A 21,230-nucleotide genomic window follows, 5' to 3' on the forward strand; every position below is an offset into this window, starting at 1 on the left:
GGCAATCCACTCCAGTATTCTTGCCTGGAGAATCCCATGGACAGAGGAGCCTGGCGGGCTACAGTCCATGGGGTTGCAAGAGTCAGAGATGACTTAGTGACTAAACCAACTTCAATGAAGTTAGACACCGCTTGCGATCTAACAATGTGTTAATTCAGCTTTACCTTCTTTGATTACCTTACCTATCTTTCTCAGTTACTTAACCAATACATATTTATTGGAATAAAATGATTTCTTTTTTTAAATCTTTCTTATGGGAATAGAGTTGACTTATAACACTGTTAGTTTCCGCTGTACAGCAAAGTGAATCAGTCATACATAAACATATATCCACTCTCTTCTCGACTCCATCCCCATATAGGTCACTACCGAGTACTGGATAGAGTTCTCTGTGCTATACAGTAGGTTCTTATTAGTTATTTTTGAGCTTTTTTATTTTGTATTGGAGTACAGGCAGTTGATAATGTTGTGATAGTTTCAGCTGCACAGCAGAGCGGCTCAGCCACACCTATACCTGTATCCATTCTTCCCCAAACTGCCCTCCCATCCAGGCTGCCACATAGCATTGAGCAAAGTACCCTGTGCTATACAGCAGATCCTTTTTGGTTATCCATTTTAAATATAGCGGTGTGCACATGTTGATTCCAAACTCCTTAACTCTCCCTTCCCCACCGGCAACTGTAAGTTCCTTCTCTAAGTCTGTGGGTCTCTTTCTGTTTTGTAAGTTAGTTTGTATCATTTCTTTTTAGATTCCACATATAAGGGATGTCATGTGATATTTCTCTTGCTCTGTCTGACTTCACTCAGTATGACAATCTCTAGATCTATCCATGTTGCTGCAAATGGCATTATTTTGTGGAATAAACTGATTTCTTATCTCCTTGTGTGCATATCACAGCAAAATCAAGATTGATGTTTCCATAGAAAAAAGTTGAGATTAGCGTAAATGCTCAATTATCATAATTATCATTATGAACATGTGTGACAACCTTAAGATAGCAAATCACAGGATAACTTTGAGTGCATAAAATTCTTTATTTAGAACAATAAAGTATATGTATATATAATGTAATTTCAAATTCAAACCTGTATAAAAAAGGGTCAGGACATATACCTATTTTAAAAAGTACACTTACAGTACATACACATACACATCACATTTTACAACTTTTTTTACTTAATTAAACTTCAGTCATAATAAAACTATAGAATAGTGTTGAAAGACATTTATATTACAATATGCAAACTCCAATCTATGACTGAACTAGCAATATATCTATACATCCATCTAAATGTCTGAATACTTTAAGTCCATTGATTTATAAAAAAAAAAAAAAACACAGTGGCAAGTGGACACTATAATCACACATTAATCCTTAGAATATAGGAGAATAGGATATTTTGATTGGAAACTTTTATTGAGTCACAGCTCAGAAATTAAGTAACTGAAAATACTACGGTTTTTAGTTTAAACAATGTTATTTAAAAAACAATATAATTAAGATGTAATTGTAGATGGCACTTATAAATAAATTTACAATGCTTAGGAAACATTTTTAGGATCATGAATATCCATTATAATATGGATTATTTCTAAAACAATACCTTGTTAGGAAATGAAAGTACCATTATTTTATCTTCACAAAGGGCATTTCCAGCAACATTATAAACAGCACAAATGAAGTGGTTGGAATTTCAATCTGAATGTTTGTATTTTAACTCCAATTTCAAAATAATACTGTTTCAAAACAAGCTGGCTTTCTTTAAAATTCTTATCCCATTTTCCAATTTTAAAATTTAATTTATGCTTTACCCATCTCCAAATGGATTCTAAAGTATCTTTTGGCACTTAAAAACTTTATGAGCATCTTACATTTTCTGCCCTTAGCTTTTAAGAAAATGAGAGATTTAAATGCTTAATTTGGTGCACTTCCAAATGCTACACACATCTTATAGTATCTTTTCCTGGATAAAATATACTCTTGGTTTTCATTCTTCAGAGGTAATCCAAAAATGTTTATTTAAGCAAAGGAAAAAGCCATCTCTTGTGTAAATGGTTATCCAATTCAACCTACAGTAGACTGAATTTCACTTTAAGAATGGACCATATTTACATTACAAACAAGAACAGCCATAGCTTTTTATGTTCAAATTGCTTATTCACAGAGATCCTAGTTGGATATTTTGTATGCGATAGCTTCAGCTTTATTTTATCTGTCATCTTTGTCATTCACATATCAGTAGGTTTCTCTCACACCTGTGGTATGACCTGACTTCACCACATAGATAAATAAAAAATTGAGATCCAAAGAAGGGCAGTGATTTATCAATACAGGTTAACAGCAAAGTGGAAGCTCCTGACAATTTTTCCTAACATCCACCCCACTATGTCAAAATGCCTTTTTGAAAAATATATTTTTTAGTTAAGTCAGAAAAGGTAGGCAATGGCTAAAAGCCCCATACTGGAGTTACATTTTGAAACCAGAAACTAGCTGCAGAAAAACATGAAGAACTATCTATGAATTCTGAATGGATTTTTCTATTAATTTAAAATTTCATTTGAATTAGAATATCAAAATATGCCACAAAGTTTCTCCAAAGACTTTAATTCTTACTAAAAGCAAATATTTCATTGCGAACATATTTTATCATAAATTGACATTTTCACATACTTAGTCCTTTTTAAAGAGGGTATTGTTCTATTAAAGTGTTGAAAAAATCAACGTCTCTGACTCATTTAAAAGTGGCAGTGTGGTAAGCACAACAGATTACAATACAAAATCCAGCAACACTTCGATATCACTGGGCAGGCATCATTTATCACAGAGCCAGTTTCTCTATAGATCTGGGTTCTGCCAAAGAGGTACAAAGCTTTTAGTATAATTGAGAATCTGAAGACTTCTGAAATTATTTTAAAAGACAATTTTAAAACATTACAAAAGAAGACTATAAGATACATGGCACCAATTTATAGGGTGATTTCACTGTATAAGATGTCAGTTGTGAGTTTTCCATTGTTTATGAAGGCTATTCAGAACACATACTGGATAAAATAAAGCAAAGCTATATATATTAATCTCTAAGCAGATAGGACAGTTAATCCCAAGCAAATACCATCCAAAGTAATGTTCAGCATTTTTCTATTGTTCGTGTGTTTTATTGAATTTTAGTGTTTTAAAAATTGGTATCCATACAACTGTCAATGAACTAATATATTTAATTAGGCAGAATACATTTCCCCTCACCCTACCATGCCAGATTTCATAACTTGCTGAATTTGTTTACTTAACTCTATTGATTTAGGACCATGTCCTTGAGTGTTAAAAACCCAGCTACCAGTTTTGAGAACAAAAATACATTTATTGTACTCTGAAGCTCATTAAGCAGCATTTTCACATACCTACGAAAATCGAAACCATTGCTGAAATGAACTATTAATTAGATTGAGAAGTTTCAATCTTCTCAAATCTATACGTGACTTACACATACTCATGTTAATCTATGTCTATTCAAAACAGTATCACACACTGAGACAGGTCCTTACAGCCATTAATTTGATCTCTTTTATTATACATGTCATAGTTGTATCATGGGATATTTGAGGGCCTAAATAAATTCATGCAGCTTCCTAAAGCACCTGGGTTGTATCTTAGAGAAATGACGAGCATTTGAGGAACCATAGCACTTTAGAGAAGACAGGCGTCATAGAGATCATCTGAGCTCTTTGGTATAAAAAAGAGCAAAGGCCACTTACTGGAGTTGTATTCTAATTAGCATTGAATGTAAGCTAAAATCCAACTCTATTAGAAATTCTTGGACTAGCAAAGTCAAATAAAAGGTAGCAGTTTTTCATGCCTTTCTGTGTCACTCTATTGAAGGTCATCTGATGGTGGTAGGATATGGCAATAATGTTGTATAAGGATGAAGTTAGAAGGAAGGCTTTGGATTTCTTTTATGTTCATGACACATTGAAAGACTCTTCATCAAAATAAACCATAAGATATCATTCTTTGACCTTAGTCAGATGTTCCTTTGATATAAAAAAAGAAAATTGGCAAGGGAAATTCACTTAATGTCTTTACAAGTTCTGGTTTAAAAACGCAATGTCCATCTTGGGAATTCCTGCCAAATTCACTCAATATGACAAAAATGCTGTCGCATATTTTAATAGCAAACTGACATGCATAACTACATAAAGCTCTCTCTTTATTTTTAACTCATAAACCTTAATGAATATAGAGTGCCTGATTTTAAACAAATGGATCCTTTAAACAGATAATGGTGATTATAGTATAAATAACTAAAGTTACCTGATTTCCTGCATTCTTGTAAAAGCCAAGTCATCTAATTTTCAACACCCATTATCAGCATGTGAGTGTGGTTTTCTAATCTTAGATACTAAATATCATAACTTATTTTTCCTCTCTCCCACAGCAGAAATTGAAAATGGGGCCTCCATACATTCAGTGATTCCTCCTAAGTCCCTTTACATAACTCTGTAATAGTTTTAGAATATAAACATTTTGAATATATTTTGCAAGCACAATTTATACACTCTAGAGTGGTCAAGGGCAAAGGCCGGCTTCACTAGGGGTGCCCGATGTCCTCCTCGGCAGATGGTTCTGCTGATCAGTGTCCACAGCTTCTTCATGTGACAACTCTCTAGGAGTCTCTTCTCAGCAAAGGCATCATGTTGTCATTCAGTACTGGCTAGCTTGTATGGATAGGGCCAGCCAACTTTGTCCATTTGTCTCGTGGGATACATGTGAGCACCTTCTATGTCAGGAAGAGACCCAAGTTCAGACCCACATCCCTCACTGATCAGCAGCTATGAGGCAGACCTGAACCTACTCCCACACTGTGTCCACTGCTTTCTAAATGAACAGTGGATGATGCTACTGAGTTTTTGTTTTTTGAACATTTTCTAGATCCCGTTGATACAAATGATGACCCCCACCCCCCACTATCCAGGCTGAAATCTATTTGCAGACCAAGATAACTGTGAACTGCAGGTTGTCACTGTAAAATAAAGCTATGTGGGTTTTCAGCAGTTAGATGCTTCTGGAGGCATGCAAAATTGTATGTGCAATCTGGGACACGTGCTTTCTCTCCCAATATCAGTTTGCAAGTTCTAATTGAGACCACAACTCCCTGTAGGTCCTTAAAATAGAGTCCCGCTCCATACAAGTTCTTCTTTATAGATGATTAATTCAGTGCCAGTTTCACAGTAAAACACTTTGTTCCAATTTCTCAATCATCCATAGAGTCATGGGTAGCAAGAACAGATAAAGATGTGGTCTGTCACTCCAGACAGAATAGGAATTTGTTTAAAGCTGCTTCATTTATGAAGCAAACATGAACTGTTACCCGCCTAGAGAAGAAAGGAAAAGAGAGGAATTATATAGCATATCTGCTTTTTGTCTTCTTTTCATTCTCAGCAGCTAAATTCATGTGCCTACAGAATGAGTACTAGATTTACAATGTATGCCTAAAGTTACTTGACAAATATTTTCCTAGCTATTAGCGATCACTCTGTGATCCCTCTAGTAACATTTTACAAAATCTGAAATGATCTTTTTACGTAGTATGCTTCCCATTAGAATGTAAGCCCTCTGAGGACATGGAGCTTTGTTGATCTTTTTCACTGCTGTATTCCAATAACTACAGCGCCTGATACAAAATCCATACGGTTATTCCCTGCTTTTTCCAAGTTCCCTCTACACTACTTTGCTTTTACAAAAGACCTACATTAGTACTTGTTTTCAACATACGATAGAAATCTCAAGAGGACTTTTGCTTCTATGAAAAAAGGCAAAAATTGACATAGCATTCAGGGTTTGTTTTGCAATAAGCCTATCAGTAAGTGTGCACCCCCATCAGTAAGAGTGTCACTCCCACCAAGTTCTTTCCCCAGAACTACACTTAGAATCTCAGCAGAAAGCTACTGTATCTTTGAAGTGTATCTATAAGTGTCTGTGCTTCACCTCAATTTCTTTTGTGCATCCTGTCAGTAAGATGTGTCCTAAGATGATTGCTTCTTTGCTTTAAGCCATTTTGGCTTAAGAAAGGTTTCACAGGAATCCTCTACTCTTGGATAGTGCTGGAGTGGTCTGTTTGTGCGTGCTCAGTCATGCCCGACTCTTGGCGACCCCATGGACTGTATGTAGCTCACCAGGCTCCTCTGTCCATGGAATTTTCCAGGCAAGAATACTGGAGTGGGTTGCCATTTCCTCCTCCAGCGGATTTTCCAGACCCAGGGATTGAACCCATGTCTCCGGCATCTCTTGTATTGGTAGGCAGATTCTTTACCACTGAGCCACAAGGGAAGCCCCCCCCTTATATTTGATAAATACATCTTGAACATGGAGTGGATGAATGAATGCCCTGTGGCTTTCATATCCCCAGGCACACCACAGATTATCTCCGTTTGTGATGAGAGTTATCAATCTGTGTAGCCGTGAATTTCTCTAACAAGGCTATGAAAAGGTTGTAGACAGGCAGTGAGGTATGAGGGACAGTGGCGGTGTCAGAGTGGAGAAGTGGAGTGGCATGAAATACATCAGGGATCCCACAAATGGCAGCCTCCCAGCCACTGAGAAGCACCAGTGTCTTGACTGCCTACCCAGGTTCTAGCAATCACGTCTACCAACCAAGGAAAGAACAGCAGCAAGATCGCCAGTACTGTGAGCCAAAAAAGAAACAAAGAAATCCTGTCACCACATCCTGACAAAGCCTCTGGGGAAGTTCATTTGGCCTCAGAGCAGCTTATTGTACTTGTTGAATCATGAAAGCCAGACTCTGTTCTAGTTTTTCAGTGCTGGGGTTAAACTGCTGAGCTGCGGACTCAGCTTTCAGATTTTTCAACTTTTTATTATTATTTTAATTAATTGCTTTATTTTTGGTTGTGCCGGGTCTTCAGTGCTTTCTCTGGTTGTGGTGAGTGGGGGCTAGTCTTCATGGCAGGGGGAGGGCTTCTCATTGCGGTGATTTCTTTTGTTGAGCAGCACAGGCTCTAGGCACGTGGGCTCAGGAGTTGTGGCACTCGGGCTTAGTTGCTCCATAGCGTATGGAATCTTCCTGGACCAGATATTGAAACTGTACTGGCAGGTGGATTCTTATCTGCTGTGCCACCAGGGAAGTCCCAGATTTTTCAACTTTCAACTGAAGTGTTTGTACTTCCTTATCTTATTTTTTTTATTATAGGCAGCATTTATATTTTATCTTTAGTCACAACCCCTAAATAAATGTGTATTTTGCATTTAGTTTCTTCCCTGTGAGAAGTTACAGTGTTAGTCATTCTGTTGTGTCTGACTATGGATGACTCCCATGGAGTGTAGCCCACCAGGCTCCTCTGTTCATGGGATTTTCCAGGCAAGAATACTGGAGTGGGTTGCCATTCCCTTCTCCAGGGGATCTTCCTGACCCAGGGATGGAACCTGAGTCTCCTGCCTTGTAGGTGGATTATTTATCATCTGAGCCACCAGAGAAGCCCCCTACTCTTTACCTATTTTTGTCCTTATTTATCAATCCAAAGAATCAGAGGTCACTTGTTTTAAAATGTTTGAGATCAATACAGAGGCTATATTAAAAACTGTATTAGTGTATGAGTGGTAAGAAGTACAGTGTTTTTTCCAGTAATATACTAGATGTATATAATCTCTAAATGTAATATATTTTGTATATTCCCTAAATGTAATTTACTAAAAATATAAATATATAAAATGTAATAATATACTAAAAACTGTATTATATGACAATCTACCAAACTCTGAAAAATAGGGAAATTATATTTAGGAAAGCAGAATTAAATCCTGAAGGAAAAATTAATAGACATTAAGAGAAAATTTCAGAAATACAAATTACCAAGTTTAAAAAATAAAACTTGGTTAGAAAAGCAGAAGGAACTAACAAAAGGCAAAAAAATACATTTTTTTTTTGAAAGCTATGAAGAATTTGAAATTCTAAACTTAAGCAGAGAGAAACAAGAAAGAAACAAGTCAGAAAGTCTTCTGACTTTGCCTTTGGATCATTTAGCAAAAAAAAAAAAAAAAAAAAAAAAAAAAAACATTTAAAAGCCAACAGCTGGTTTCCTATAGAACAAAACTACTATTTTAATAATGATACCCTGGATTCTTACAACAAACTCATGAAATAAACAGGGTGAGCGTTATTATCCTTTCAGTTATATTTGAAAAACCTGGGGTCAAAAACAACTGACTCACCCAGTAACCTACAGCTTGTTAAGGTGCAGCTCAAGGTTTGAACCTAAGGCTAATTCCTTCTAATCCTCTGCATCACAATGTATCAGCAGAGAGCAAGCTCCCAAACCAAACCTTCAAAGCTCTAGAAATTCTTAGGAAATACGTGGTAAAGAGACACAGATCTGGCCCTTTGGTAACCAACCAATCCTGAGTCCTGTACATTAAATGTCTCCACATAACTTGCCCTCATCCCTATTCCAGTTCTAGGATCTCCCTTCTTCTGTGTTAGCTCAGATCCACTGGAAACTTCCAAGTTGTGTTTCTTTTATAAATCTCTCCACCAGCCTAATTATAAATTACTTTCTCCACTTACTGTGCTGGGATAAGTCTACAAACACTGCTATCTGAGTGTCTACAGACTTATGCTGTTTAACCCCAATCAAACTAGGCTTTTGCCATGATTATGCAGTCCTTCCCCTAAGGTCTCAATTAAAATTCTTTGTAGATGACTTCCCAATCCCAAATCTACTATTTCCATCCCTGACTGTTCACTGAAGTTCCAGTGCAACATATTTGGTCACTGGTTAATAATTACTAACATCTCCTCCTCCCATTTTTTTCTAATGGCACTGACATCCGGTTGGTCTTATAGGCTCTAAATCATCAGAAATCCACATGCCAATGCAGGAGATGTGGGTTTGATTACTGGGTCAGGAAGATCCTCTGAAGAAGGAAATGGCACTCTACTCCAGTATTCTTGCCTGGAAAATTTCATGGGCAGAGGGGCCCGGCAGACTACAGTCCACAGGGCCGCAAAGAATCAGACTCTACTGAGCGCATGCATCCCTGAGTGCTGTAATATCAAGCCTTACATCCCATCAGGAACTAGGACTTCATTCTTTTACTGCTGTGTCTCCAAAATGGCCTACTCTTTCCTATTTCCATGGCTGGGAGCCTAGCTCAGGTTGTCATCCTCTCACATCTGTTTTGAAAATGCACTCCTCAGTGGACTTCCTGACTCTAGTTCACCACTCCCATCCATCCGGCCACATCAACATCTGATTACTTTCCTAAACCTCTGGTTTGATTGTATTACTCACATTTTTTCTAAACCCTCCAACAACTCCTTACGTGACTCAATAGTGTGTAAGCCCTGTATATTGGAATTCAGACCCTCTTTCACACTGAGGTCCATCCTTTGTTGGCATTTAAACCCTCTATGTGTGATCTCCAGCTGTATAGTCTTGAACAGTCTGTGCTTTTTGTCTTCTGATTTAGCTTATGCCATTTGCAGCACCTTCCCTACTGCCAGTAAAATTTTACCAATCATTCAAGACCTAGCTCAATACAAATGCCACCTCCATCACCTACACAATGAAGCTTTTCTCCTAGTGCTTTCGCTCCCCTGTTAAATAAGACAATTTTATCAGTTCAGTTCAGTCGCTTAGTCATGTCTGACTCTTTGCAACCTGATGGGCTGCACCACACCAGGCTTCCCTGTCCGACTCCTGGAGCTTGCTCATGTCCATCGAGGCAGTGATGCCATCCAACCATCTCATCCTCTGTCGTCCCTTTCTCCTCCTGCCTTCCATCTTTCCCGGCATCAGGGTCTTTTCCAACGAGTCAGTTCTAAGACAACTGTATGTGGGTGGAGCGATTCTAAGGGATGCTGTCCATACCATTCATTATCTAGTTATGTTGAGGGTACATCCTTGACAACCATATGCAATGGTTTGGCCTTTGATTCTTTACTGCATTTCTCTGTCAGCTCCTTCTATTGATTTTTAACCAACACCTCCTTTGGTGCTTTAAAAAATAGACTATTTATACATATGTCTTATCTCCTTTTATAGGCCATAAGCAATCTGAGGACTGAACTAGGTTATAGTAAGTTTTGCTATACTAGAGCTTGTTGGTATCACATTTGTGGTTAGAATGAAGAGGAATATGTTCTATGATCTACTCTATTTTTCTCTCCTGAACTGTGGTACAGGCAACCTAATAAATGAAAAATTCTGGGATGTCACATACGAATACTTGTCATCAGCTAGTTGACTAAATACATTTTTAACTTTTCAGAGATAATTTCACATTTGATGTCAAATAATCACAGCTTTAGTATATTTTCTCCTAGAGGCAATTTCTTTTTGTTTCTGGTTCATTATCTACTTCCCTTCCCTGTATTTAAAATATCAAACCCTCCTCCTCATTTTCCAGTTATAGGTTGGAAATCTAACTATTCCATATGTTTTCAATTCTAGCGTTCCAATATTTGTCCTGGTTTAATTTGTTTTAGTTCAGGCAGAAATTTTTGCCTCAAACCTAAGTCATTCCTTATATTTTCCCTTCTTTTGTTAACCAAGAAAATGTGTATAATACAAATTATATCCAATTTTTAAAATATATAATTACAACTTCACATTTCATTACTATTTTGATACTTTTTACTATGGTTATTCTTATTTCTTGGAAGACTTCCTCTCCTACCATGCCACAGCTTATTCTCCCTCCACCATATCCCTTTCCCCAAATTATACTCAAATTTCTTTGGCAGGTTTTAACCTCTATTGTTACAGAGAACAAAGCTTTCTCAATAAATGGTCACAAATGGTACATTCACATTTTGACTTTGGGGTTTGCAGATTCATGATAATGAGCTGCTTTTTACTTCCTTTTATATCTATCTTCCCCTCAACATTTGAATTATTTACTTCTACCTATACACATCTATTTTTACTACATAAAATTTATTCTCACATTATTGCAATTCTTTGATGTAGTCATTCATCTCTTCACTTACATGTGCAAAGTATAAACTATATAGTTCAGTGGGATTCCATAAAGAAATTCAGAAATGAGTCCTGTCCTCTCAGAGCTTATGGTTTATAAGAGGACACAAAAAGTGTATGTAAGTAAAGGTGATGCCTTCCTAATTTATTAGTATGGTATGAAATGTAATATGAAATATAATTGTGTGTGCATGCTCAGTTGGGTCCCACTTTTTGCAACCCCAAGGACTGTAGCCTGCCAGGCTTCTTGGTCCATGAGATTTGCCAGGCAAGAATACTGGAGTACGCTGTCATTTCCTCCTCCAGAGGATCTTCCTGACCCAGGGATTGAACCTGCAACTCCTGTGTCTACTACATTGGCAGGTAGATTTCTTTACCACTGAGCCACCTGGGAAATCATAGAGATTACTTTCATTTGGAAAGTCAGCTTTTCAGAGGGGCTCAGCTTTTCTGAGCCTTGAGAGAGCTTTGCCAAGATGATGATGAGTAAGGTCATCTATTTCGCACCAACTCCTCAATTATTATGTGATGAGTTTATTTCTAAACAATCTGGGGCTTCTTTAACCTGCTTCATTTTCATTCATTTAATTATATGAGTAATATTTCAGATTCTAAGAAAATAAGTTAGCTGTTCTCTATATTACCGTTTCCTCTTACTGTATACACTTTGCTGTCCTGACCAAAATCAGCAACTTAAACATACACATATAAGATAAAATAAACCTTACTGCACTTTTTAAAAGATTGTTCATCTTACTTTATTGCAGTAAGAACACAACACAAAATCCACCCTCTGAACACATTTTTAAATACACAATATAGCTTTTTTTAAAACTCTAAACATTATGTTGTACAGCAGATCTCTAAAACATACTCGTCTTGTAAAACAAAAAACCTTTTTAAAAAGGTCAATGAAAACCACAATGAGGTACCACTTCACACCAGTCAGAATGTCTGTGATCCAAAAGTCTTCAAGCAATAAATGCTGGAGAGGGTGTGGAGAAAAGGGAACCGTCTTACACTGTTGGTGGGAATGCAAACTAGTACAGCCACTATGGAGAACAGTGTGGAGATTCCTTAAAAAATTGCAAATAGAACTGCCTTATGACCCAGCAATCCCACTGCTGGGCATACACACCGAGGAAATCAGAATTGAAAGAGACACGTGTACCCCAATGTTCACTGCAGCACTGTTTATAATAGCCAGGACATGGAAACAACCTAAATGTCCATCAGCAGATGAATGGATAAGAAAGCTGTGGTACATATATACAATGGAGTATTACTCAGCCATTACAAAGAATACACTTGAATCAGTTCTAAGGAGATGATTATACAGAGTGAAGTAAGCCAGAAAGAAAAACACCAATACAGTATACTAACACATATATATGGAATTTAGAAAGATGGCAATGATGACCCTGTATGTGAGACAGCAAAAGAGACACAGATGTATAGAGTGGACTTTTGGACTCAGAGGGAGAGGGAGAGGGTGGGATGATTTGGGAGAATGGCATTGAAACATGTATACTATCATGTAAGAATCGAATCGCCAGTCTATGTCTGATGCAGGATACAGCATGCTTGGGGTTGGTGCATGGGGATGACCCAGAGAGATGTTATGGGGAGGGAGGTGGGAGGGGGGGTTCATGTTTGGGAACTCATGTACACCGTGGTAGATTCATGTCAATGTATGGCAAAACCAATACAGTATTGTAAAGTAAAATAAAGTAAAAATAAAAATTAAAAAAAAAAATTAACACCAAAACATTAAAAAAAAAAAAAGGTCATTTCGTAAGAACTATATTCCTTACCACTTAGTAAACTTTTCATTTAGGGTTTGTTTATTGCCTCAGTCACTCATTCAATAGACACTGACTGAACATCTACAATGCTCAGGCAACAAGTGAGGTGCTCATGAGGAGATACAGCAAGAACCAGTCTTGGTTCCTGTCCTTGTATATCCCCTGACTGGTAGACATGTGTTAGTTGCTTGACTACAGCCTTTAAAATGCCATCTTTTTTTTTTTTTCCCCTCTTAGGTCAGTTCCCTGGGCTTTTCCATCAAAATCTATTCTCCAAATGTCACAGGACAAGTATCACAGTTAAACACCACATGACCTGCATGCCAAAACAGGACCCCAGTGAGGCCATCCAAAAACAAACCACAGAGGACAGGCCATCCGAAAGCAAACCACAGAGGACATTACTTGAACCTTGAAGGTTCAATTAACCACTTAACGTGTGCTTGGAGGATGTCTGGCTTAAGGGAACTGAAACAGCAGATAGGGAAGAAGCAGTAGGTTTGTACTGGGATTCAAGGGCAGAAAAGTTAAGTTTTTAGAAATAACAATGATTTCAGCTTAGGGAATACTGGGCCTGAAAATAAAGAAAATCAAGTGTTCCTTTACAGTATTTGATAGGAAACATGAGTCTAGAGAGGGCTAGGATGGGAGGAGAAAAAAGAGAGGGTGCTATTCATGCCCCAGACATGGTGATCAAGGGCATGATTCAAGGAAAAAATGAAGTCTGCGTAATAGCAGGGTTAAAATGTGAGCGGCATATGTGACATAATTACTATTATTATATGAAGTTATTTTGGGTTGCTAAAAAATGGCGTTTTGATAAAAAGTGAGTTCCTGGAGGAGACAAGAGACTCTGTGACCCAGTTTCCCTGCAGAAGACTCACTGTAGAGAGAAATCTCTGAATCTGGGACAGAAGGACGAGCTGGAAGGACAATGACATGAAAGAAAAGGGCGAAGCTCTCCAGAAACCGTGTCTGTAAAAATCTGAGCAGATAAATGGTCCTCCAACCACGAGGGGGTGCCGGGGAAGAAAGGAAGATTTAGAAAAATGAAAGAACACTCATACCCCACTGGAATACATCGGGGTTCATGGGCAGAACAGAACTAACAGCCAGTTGGCGGCAGTAAAATGGGAAGAGCACGCATGATGCTGGGTCAGGTTAGTGCCGTTCAGGGTGCTGCCCGCACCACATCTGCAACTTTTTTGGAAGCTAAGACAGGAGAAGGGAGAGGAGATGTAAAAAACAGCGCCCTCCGGTCATGTTCTCCTGGTCTCCCTTCTCCCTGAGGCCTCCACAGACCCACGCAACCACCAACCTCAGGTATCTATCCCTGGCTTGTATTCAGTGCATCTGGGGTTCTGGACTGTGACGAGGCACAATGAGGACCAGTCATGTGGCAGGTGGCACCTTACCTTGACACCTTCCCTCTCCTGACTATAAGGGATTTTGACCTTTACTCCTTTTCCTTAAAATAGCAGGGAAATGTTTTTGGTTTTCACCTGATTGAGCATTTAACAAATGAGATACTTTTCCTATCATGTTATAGTAATCACACCTAATTGAAATTGGTTTTATTTATTCTTCTTCTATTTTATTTTAATCCTACTTTGCTCTATCTCTCTTGTTTATTTTTGGCCTCAAAAATAAGAAGCACTCAGGAATTCCCTGGCAGTCCAGTGGTTAGGACTCTGCACCTTCACTGCTGAGGATGTGGGTTCAGTCTCTGGTTAGCGACCTAATATCCCACAAGCCGTATGGTGTGGCGAAAAAAAAAAAAAAAAGAAAGAAAAAAAGAAAGGAATCACTCAACTGTTAATGTTCTGTATAATTCGTCTACAAGATGAATCCACTAATCTGGAATAACACTGCTTGCCTTTCAAAATTTGAGAATGCACAATTCAATGTAACAGTTTCAGCTGACATACTGATATCAGCTTGATAGAAGACAATAAATTCTGGCATCTAGGATGCTGTGTAGTTCCTGTTATATCTTTTAGCTTGAATTCTGAAAACTTACCAATGTACGAAAGTAACAGTGTTGATAGAAGCCACAGTTACACTTCTTGAAACTCTCTCTCTTTCTCTTGCAACATACTGAAAACCAAGAAACACGCTTATTTGCTTTAAGACAGATTCTGAAGTATACCATGATCTGGGCATTGTAAAGGGCAGTTTTTATTTTTCTATAAATACAGGAGCAAAAGGCTTGCAAAATTGGGTGGGAAGTTTACTTTTGTAACATTACTACAGGGAGGACTTCAACACAGTCTCTCCTCAAATAGTTAAAAAATTCTCTACGCATATGATACATATACAGAAAATGCTTGTATGTGCTTAATATGTGAATGTGTACACATACAACATGATATAAGAGGAAATAACATGCCAAATGGAGAAACCTGGATGTAAAGTCAAAGTATCGGTCCTGAGCAGTATGTGGTAAAATAGCGATCAGAAGTCAAGCATCATAAGTGGAGTGAGTGAAGTTGCTCAGTCGTGTCCGATTCTTTGTGACCCTATGGACTGTAGCCCACCAGGCTCCTCCATCCATGGGATTTTCTAGGCAAGAGTACTGGAGTGAGTTGCCATTTCCTTCTCCAGGGGATCTTCCCGACCCGGGGATCGAACCTGGGTCTCCCACAGTGCAGGCAGACACTTTACCATCTGAGCTACCAGGGAATCCCATCATAAGTGGAAGGTATCTTAGATTTTGTATCTGGCTTTAAAAAATACTGAGTAAGTTGAGATAAGTTAAAGGCTCCAAAAGCCAGCGTGAGGTCTAATAGATGAAGTGTGAGAGAGAAAAGCACTGAAAATATCTTGACTAGGAAGTGATGTCAAGAATGGGGTTTACAGAAGGAGACAAAGGTGGAAGTTCGAAGGGCCAAGGAAGGTTCTGTGGCAGCAACTCAGACAAGATGAAAATAATGACTGCCGCTAAAGAAGGAGCTAGGCATGTCTCAGTCACAGTATGTAAAAGAGGAGGGTAAACGTGCCTCCCGAGCTCCATGACCAGGAACACGATGAGCAAGATTCTGCTGCTTATAGAAAAAGAGAGAGCATACCCGAAGAAGGGTCAGGAAGCCAATTCTGTGAAGGTATTTCACAGGTAAGTGGAGATGTGGGACTGAAGAGACAATGGGAGATCAGAAATGGAGCTAAAAGTTGGAAGACATTGGTTAGGAGATGCCCTCATGAGGGTGAAACACTTCTTAAAAGATGTTTTGAGCACAGGCATGGCATGCAAAGTGGCGAGGTCAACCTTACCGATGAACATATTTAGTCACATGAAATACCTTATTTCATTATCCTCTTCATTAATCTGTCTGTTTTCAACTGTCCTTGTAAGATTTGGTTGTTTCTTCTGGGAAAAGAACAATGATATGTATTGTAAAATTATCATGTCCTATTTAAGAGGTAAATAGTCTCCACTTTTATGTTTTCATCCACAGGCAGCCTATGAAAATACTTTTGCAGTAAAAAATTATGAAAAATGCATAGTATTATCACTCAAAAGTTTTAGGATGTTGGAGATGAAAGAGTAGTAAAGAAACTGAAAGACTTAAATAGTAATCAAATTAAAAAGATATTTCAGAAAGCTGACTTGCAATCATTTAGCACATTTAAAAATTTCAGACAGGTTTCAATGAGAAGAGAATGTAAGAGTAGAAATCCAAAATAGCGTATCATACAAATGGCATTTCTAGCTAATTTTAAGCACATCATGTACTTATTCCTTTTTATATTTAGTTCAGACTAATAAACCAGTTTTCATTTTCTTAAGTATGCATTCTCAGTTAGAGGAGTGGTCTTCAAAACTAAGAAGGAACGGGGGAACCTTTCTAAGGTTTATATTCTGTGGAGGCTGTAAGTTAAGACATAGCCTGTCTTATTGTTTTCTTGGTAGGATCCTTTCTTAGAAAAGGGCAGTTTGTTAATCATTTATGTAATGTAGTATGAGCAAATAAACATGTAAAGTTTTTGATTAAGGGGAAAAAAAAAAAAAGGAATAACAGCACTTACCTTCCAGTATAACGCCCCAAAAGCAAACCCGATCACAAGAGAAAAGAATGCTGGCAATGCTACGGCTGCCCATTGTAGGCTGGAATCTTCAATGGAATTTGAGGCCTTCCCTGTAATTTAAACAGTACAGTGGTGAACACCACATACCCATACCCATGCCAGAGGTTTTGCTCTTAATGCTGTGGTTGTTCCCAACTGTTTCCGAAATATACTCTGGACCTAGCATCTGTTTAAAGTATTTAGCATACTGATTTTTCCACTTTCAATACAAGTTCATGTCGTTTCTGAAAGATATAAGGTGAAAAAGAAACCCCACAGATAGAACGCTGTCTGACTTGGTTAATGTGGACCCATATGGAACGCAGAGAACATCTATCTGAAAATGATTGCTGTCTAATCAAGCAAATTCATCTTCTATGCTTCTAATATCTTTTCACTTTTTTACACATCACCTCTTGCCAAGAAAGGTTAAAGATGACATTCTGCATCCCAATCAAGGTCTCGATGCATCAAGCTATGTCTGGCCTGCCTCAAATTTTAGTTAGTATCTGCACATTATGCTTAGGGTATTTTCAGGGACCTCAAGCTTAGAATTGGGGTGTCTCTTCATTGCATCGTCAGTTGGCATTTGCTGGATACCGAGCAGTGCTTTGCATTGTGATATGGACTAAAGGTTTCAGGTTTTCAGGCTTTCTATGTTAGAAAGCCAGAGGTGACTCAACAGGGGAGAATGGCTGGAAACACCAGTGTCTCCCCATATAACTAAGTGAGAGAGAGAGCCTGCACAGGAAATCAACTTGGGACACCTCCCTGCATCCTGCTTTGATCTTCCTTGAGAAGCAGAATGATTCAGGAATTAAACAACAAAACTCCTCTAAGGGACTCTTGCTCCCACCACAAAACTTAAACGTTTTGACAGATTCTTCCTCTCTGTCTCCTTACAAGAAACAGCTTCCTTGTTTGAGAACATGGACATATGTGTGTCAACTCGTAAGAGTTAAACTTTCAGTTCTCTTTGGAAGATGTAATACATTTATAAATTATATACTTTCAGCCATCATATGATCAAAATGTAAGCCAATTAAGTAAAAGTGACTGATTTGGGCTATGACATTTTGCAATGATACTTGGGTTACTGTGTCAGCCTACAGTCACCTATTTAATATTAAATACCTAAAGTACATGATCTAAAAGAATCAAACCACTGTATGTGTATCAGCATTTAAGAGGGAAAAGTTAACTCACAGACTTAACCCGAGAGGCAAGAAACAAATCTTGTCTACTGTAGTGAGAATAGGAATTGCCCATTTCCCTACCATTTGTAAACTTGGAACAGGAAACTCATTAATTCTACGATTCTTAGGTTTCCAAAGAGGTTCTCATAATAGAAAGTTTGGGTGTGTGTTTGGGCAGTGTAGAGGAAACATAGTGAGTCACGGTGCCCCTTATACTGAAAGGAGATTGAGTGAAGAAGTGGACTCTTCCATTCATGTAACTCTGAATCACTTTCTAAGACCAGACTGACAGATATTTTGGCCAACCCCATAGGAAATATGTCTTAGGCATCTTAAAGCTCAACATGAATTCTATCACCAAAATAAGCCTGAGTTATAAAATGGGATTTGGCATAATTAAAGTAACACTATTATTACAATAATACAACCATTTTAAGGGTTATATAAGATTACATGTGCTTGTCTGAGATTTTGCTACTATTTATAAAAGTGATTTCTATGAGGAAATGTGTTTGGAGTTACAGGCAATTCTGACCATTTTAGAAATGTTTATATCACTATCGGTAAATAATAATTTGGGTATTTGCGTTTGTATTCCAGTGACATGTTCGAATTCCCATTGATGGCAACCCACTATGGCCCACACTGTCTATTTTGATTGCTGGCATGTGATCATGATTTGGCCAAGTGACACATCCAGACATAGAGAACAAAGGAAGCTATGAATATTTTGTCCCCAGACTCCAGTGGAAAACTAGTGGGGATGGTGCTACGGAGAACTCCGTTACCTATGCTTGAGCAGCCAGATGCCCCAGAGTCAAGGCAGCTAGACATCTGCTCTTCCTGTTCTATCCAAAGGCCAAATCTTGAATTGTTATTACTCAGACCAGAGGAAAGAGCACACCCACCAGCAGTAAGCCAAAGGAACTTATTACAGAGTGAGGTGCTCTGGGATTCCCCACTCTAAATCTTCCTCAGCTAGGAGGACAGCCCCCAGGGGAGGTGCTGCAAATAAAGCCAAGCTGGAGGAGAGACTAAAGGGAGTACACCTCTCTCCCAGAACACTGTGACTCGTTAACCAAAGTCCTACCCCTAGGACTCTGGCCTTGAACAAAGTTCTGGAATTTGACTCACACCTAGCACCTGTCCTCCTGTATGAGACAGAAAAGGAGATAGGAGGTGGTCAGAGCCACAGGAGCTGACTTCACCTACAGGTGTCACTTCCTCATTTCTTCTCTGAATGTAAATGGCTTCACAGCTAGGCCTTGGGTTCTCTCCAGGGATCCTGCCATCCCTCTTCCAGGAGAGAAAATCTACTTTATTAGAAAAGGCTTTGCTTACACCTCCAAGGCATGAGTCCCAATACTTGCTACAGCTGCTATCCATCAGGGGTCAATGAGAACTGAATTATGTGCCTCAAGAGCCAAATGAAGGGTGTGCATGTGTGCTAAGTCACTTCAATCGTGTCTGACCCTTGCGACCCCATGGACTGTAGCCCATCAGGCTCCTCTGTCCATGGAATTCTCCAGGCAAGAATACTAGAGTGGATTGCCATTTCCTACTCCAGGGGGACTTTCCCAACCCAGGGATCGAAACTGTCTGTCTCCTGCATTGGAAGGGGCATTCTTTTCCACTAGTGCCACCTGGGAAGCATAAATGAAGGCTATTGGGTCCAAAGTGTTGCTTTTATATAAAAATGCCTCTAAGTTTATGGGGGTGGGGAAGCTCATCTGGACAGGATTTGAGTAATCCTGAATTCCTGAGTTCTTATTAGCTGTTCTCATTATTATGAAAACTGTCCGGTGTTCAAAATTGGTGGGAACTGACTTGTGTGGTTTGACTAATAATGCCAGACATCTGTACAAACACAGATCACAAAAACCTGTGCTACAGTTCTGCTGAATTTCTTTGTAGAGTGAGTCTGCTTATGGGCACCATGCCCAGGAATATGTCTCTCTTCTCGGTCCTTAGAAAACATGCAACTCAGTACTCTCCCTTGATTCAGAGCTCACCACAGGCTCACCACTTACTGACCCAGCCTAGCTCCTCTAATTGTTCTAATAATTCTTAATGAACATGTACTATACATCAGGCATGGTGCTAAGTACACATGTGCTAACTCATTTAAAACTCATAGAAAACTTGGAAAGATTATCAACCTCCATTTGATTGAGGAGTCCAGAGCAATTAAAACACTTGCCCAAGATCACACAGCTAGCCAAGCAAGGGCTAGAGCTGGGCAGTGGTCTTTCTAGAAGATGTGTAAGGTAATGTCAAAGTAAGGATCTTCTCTCTGTCATTTAAACATACTGTCTGTAAGGATCGCAAACTTAAACATTTTTAAAACACACTTTAGCTTGGTACAAAGAATATTACCATTACTTTGAAAGCACAACTCCCTTTGGATAACTTTTACACTGTTACCTTACCCATGATTCTCCCTTATAAGCTACAGAGAGGGCACTTACATCTCTGGGCTGCTCCATCATATGCCACGGTCCTCAACATTTGGAGTCTTATCCCTGAAAACAGCATGGTTTCTTCAAATTTCCCTGACCGTACTCCCCAAAACGCCTTACTTTCCTTATGTTACAACTAAAGACATTTACATACTTCTGTTAAATATACTATAAATAACAAAATATGAATATTTTTATTTGTGTCTGCTTCTCTTATGAGACTGTACACTCCATAATACCTAGTCCTATCCATGGGCATCTAAGTGCCATTTTCATGAGTGAGAACACCTGGCCAAAAGCTGCTGATCATGCAAGAGCCACTTTTTTTTTTTTTTTTTTTTACAAAAAAAAGAAAGGGAGAAAAAGGGAAACAAAACACAAGTCTGGTCATTCATATTGCCATTTGAAACTACCAAAAGTCTCAAAGGTACAGGACCGAACAGGTGTTTTATATTCAGTTCTCTTGTAAGTAGAAAAGATTTTGCATTCAACCCTGATGATAGCAATTTAACCTTCCCAACGTAAGTACTTATCATACTAAACAAATTATACTAGGCAACTACTTTCAGACCTTGGCCGAAAGGCAATGCGAGAGTGTAATCCCTGGGAGAGGGAAAATGCAAGAGATAAGCCCCACAACTGTCCCGATTTGCTGGCTGGGTGACAACTATTGACTTAGTAGTCTCACTGCGATAGGAAATCAGAGAATGAAGCT

The 21,230-nt window shown here is 38.6% G+C and overlaps 1 protein-coding gene across 2 annotated transcripts in view; it reads right to left on the reverse strand.

The window, feature by feature from the left end:
- KITLG (KIT ligand) overlaps positions 1,016 to 21,230 on the reverse strand; it is a 107,293-nt gene continuing 87,078 nt past the window's right edge. For both annotated transcript variants that reach the window (XM_018047536.1, NM_001285670.1), the window contains 4 exon segments: positions 16,822 to 16,931; positions 16,095 to 16,162; positions 14,816 to 14,892; positions 1,016 to 5,371 (listed from right to left, as the gene is read on the reverse strand). In XM_018047536.1, the coding sequence (XP_017903025.1) occupies positions 14,853 to 14,892; positions 16,095 to 16,162; positions 16,822 to 16,931 (218 nt within the window). In that variant the 3' untranslated portion in view covers positions 1,016 to 5,371; positions 14,816 to 14,852.

This window comes from Capra hircus, chromosome 5 (genome assembly GCF_001704415.2).
Source record: "Capra hircus breed San Clemente chromosome 5, ASM170441v1, whole genome shotgun sequence".
Lineage (NCBI taxonomy): Eukaryota > Metazoa > Chordata > Mammalia > Artiodactyla > Bovidae > Capra > Capra hircus.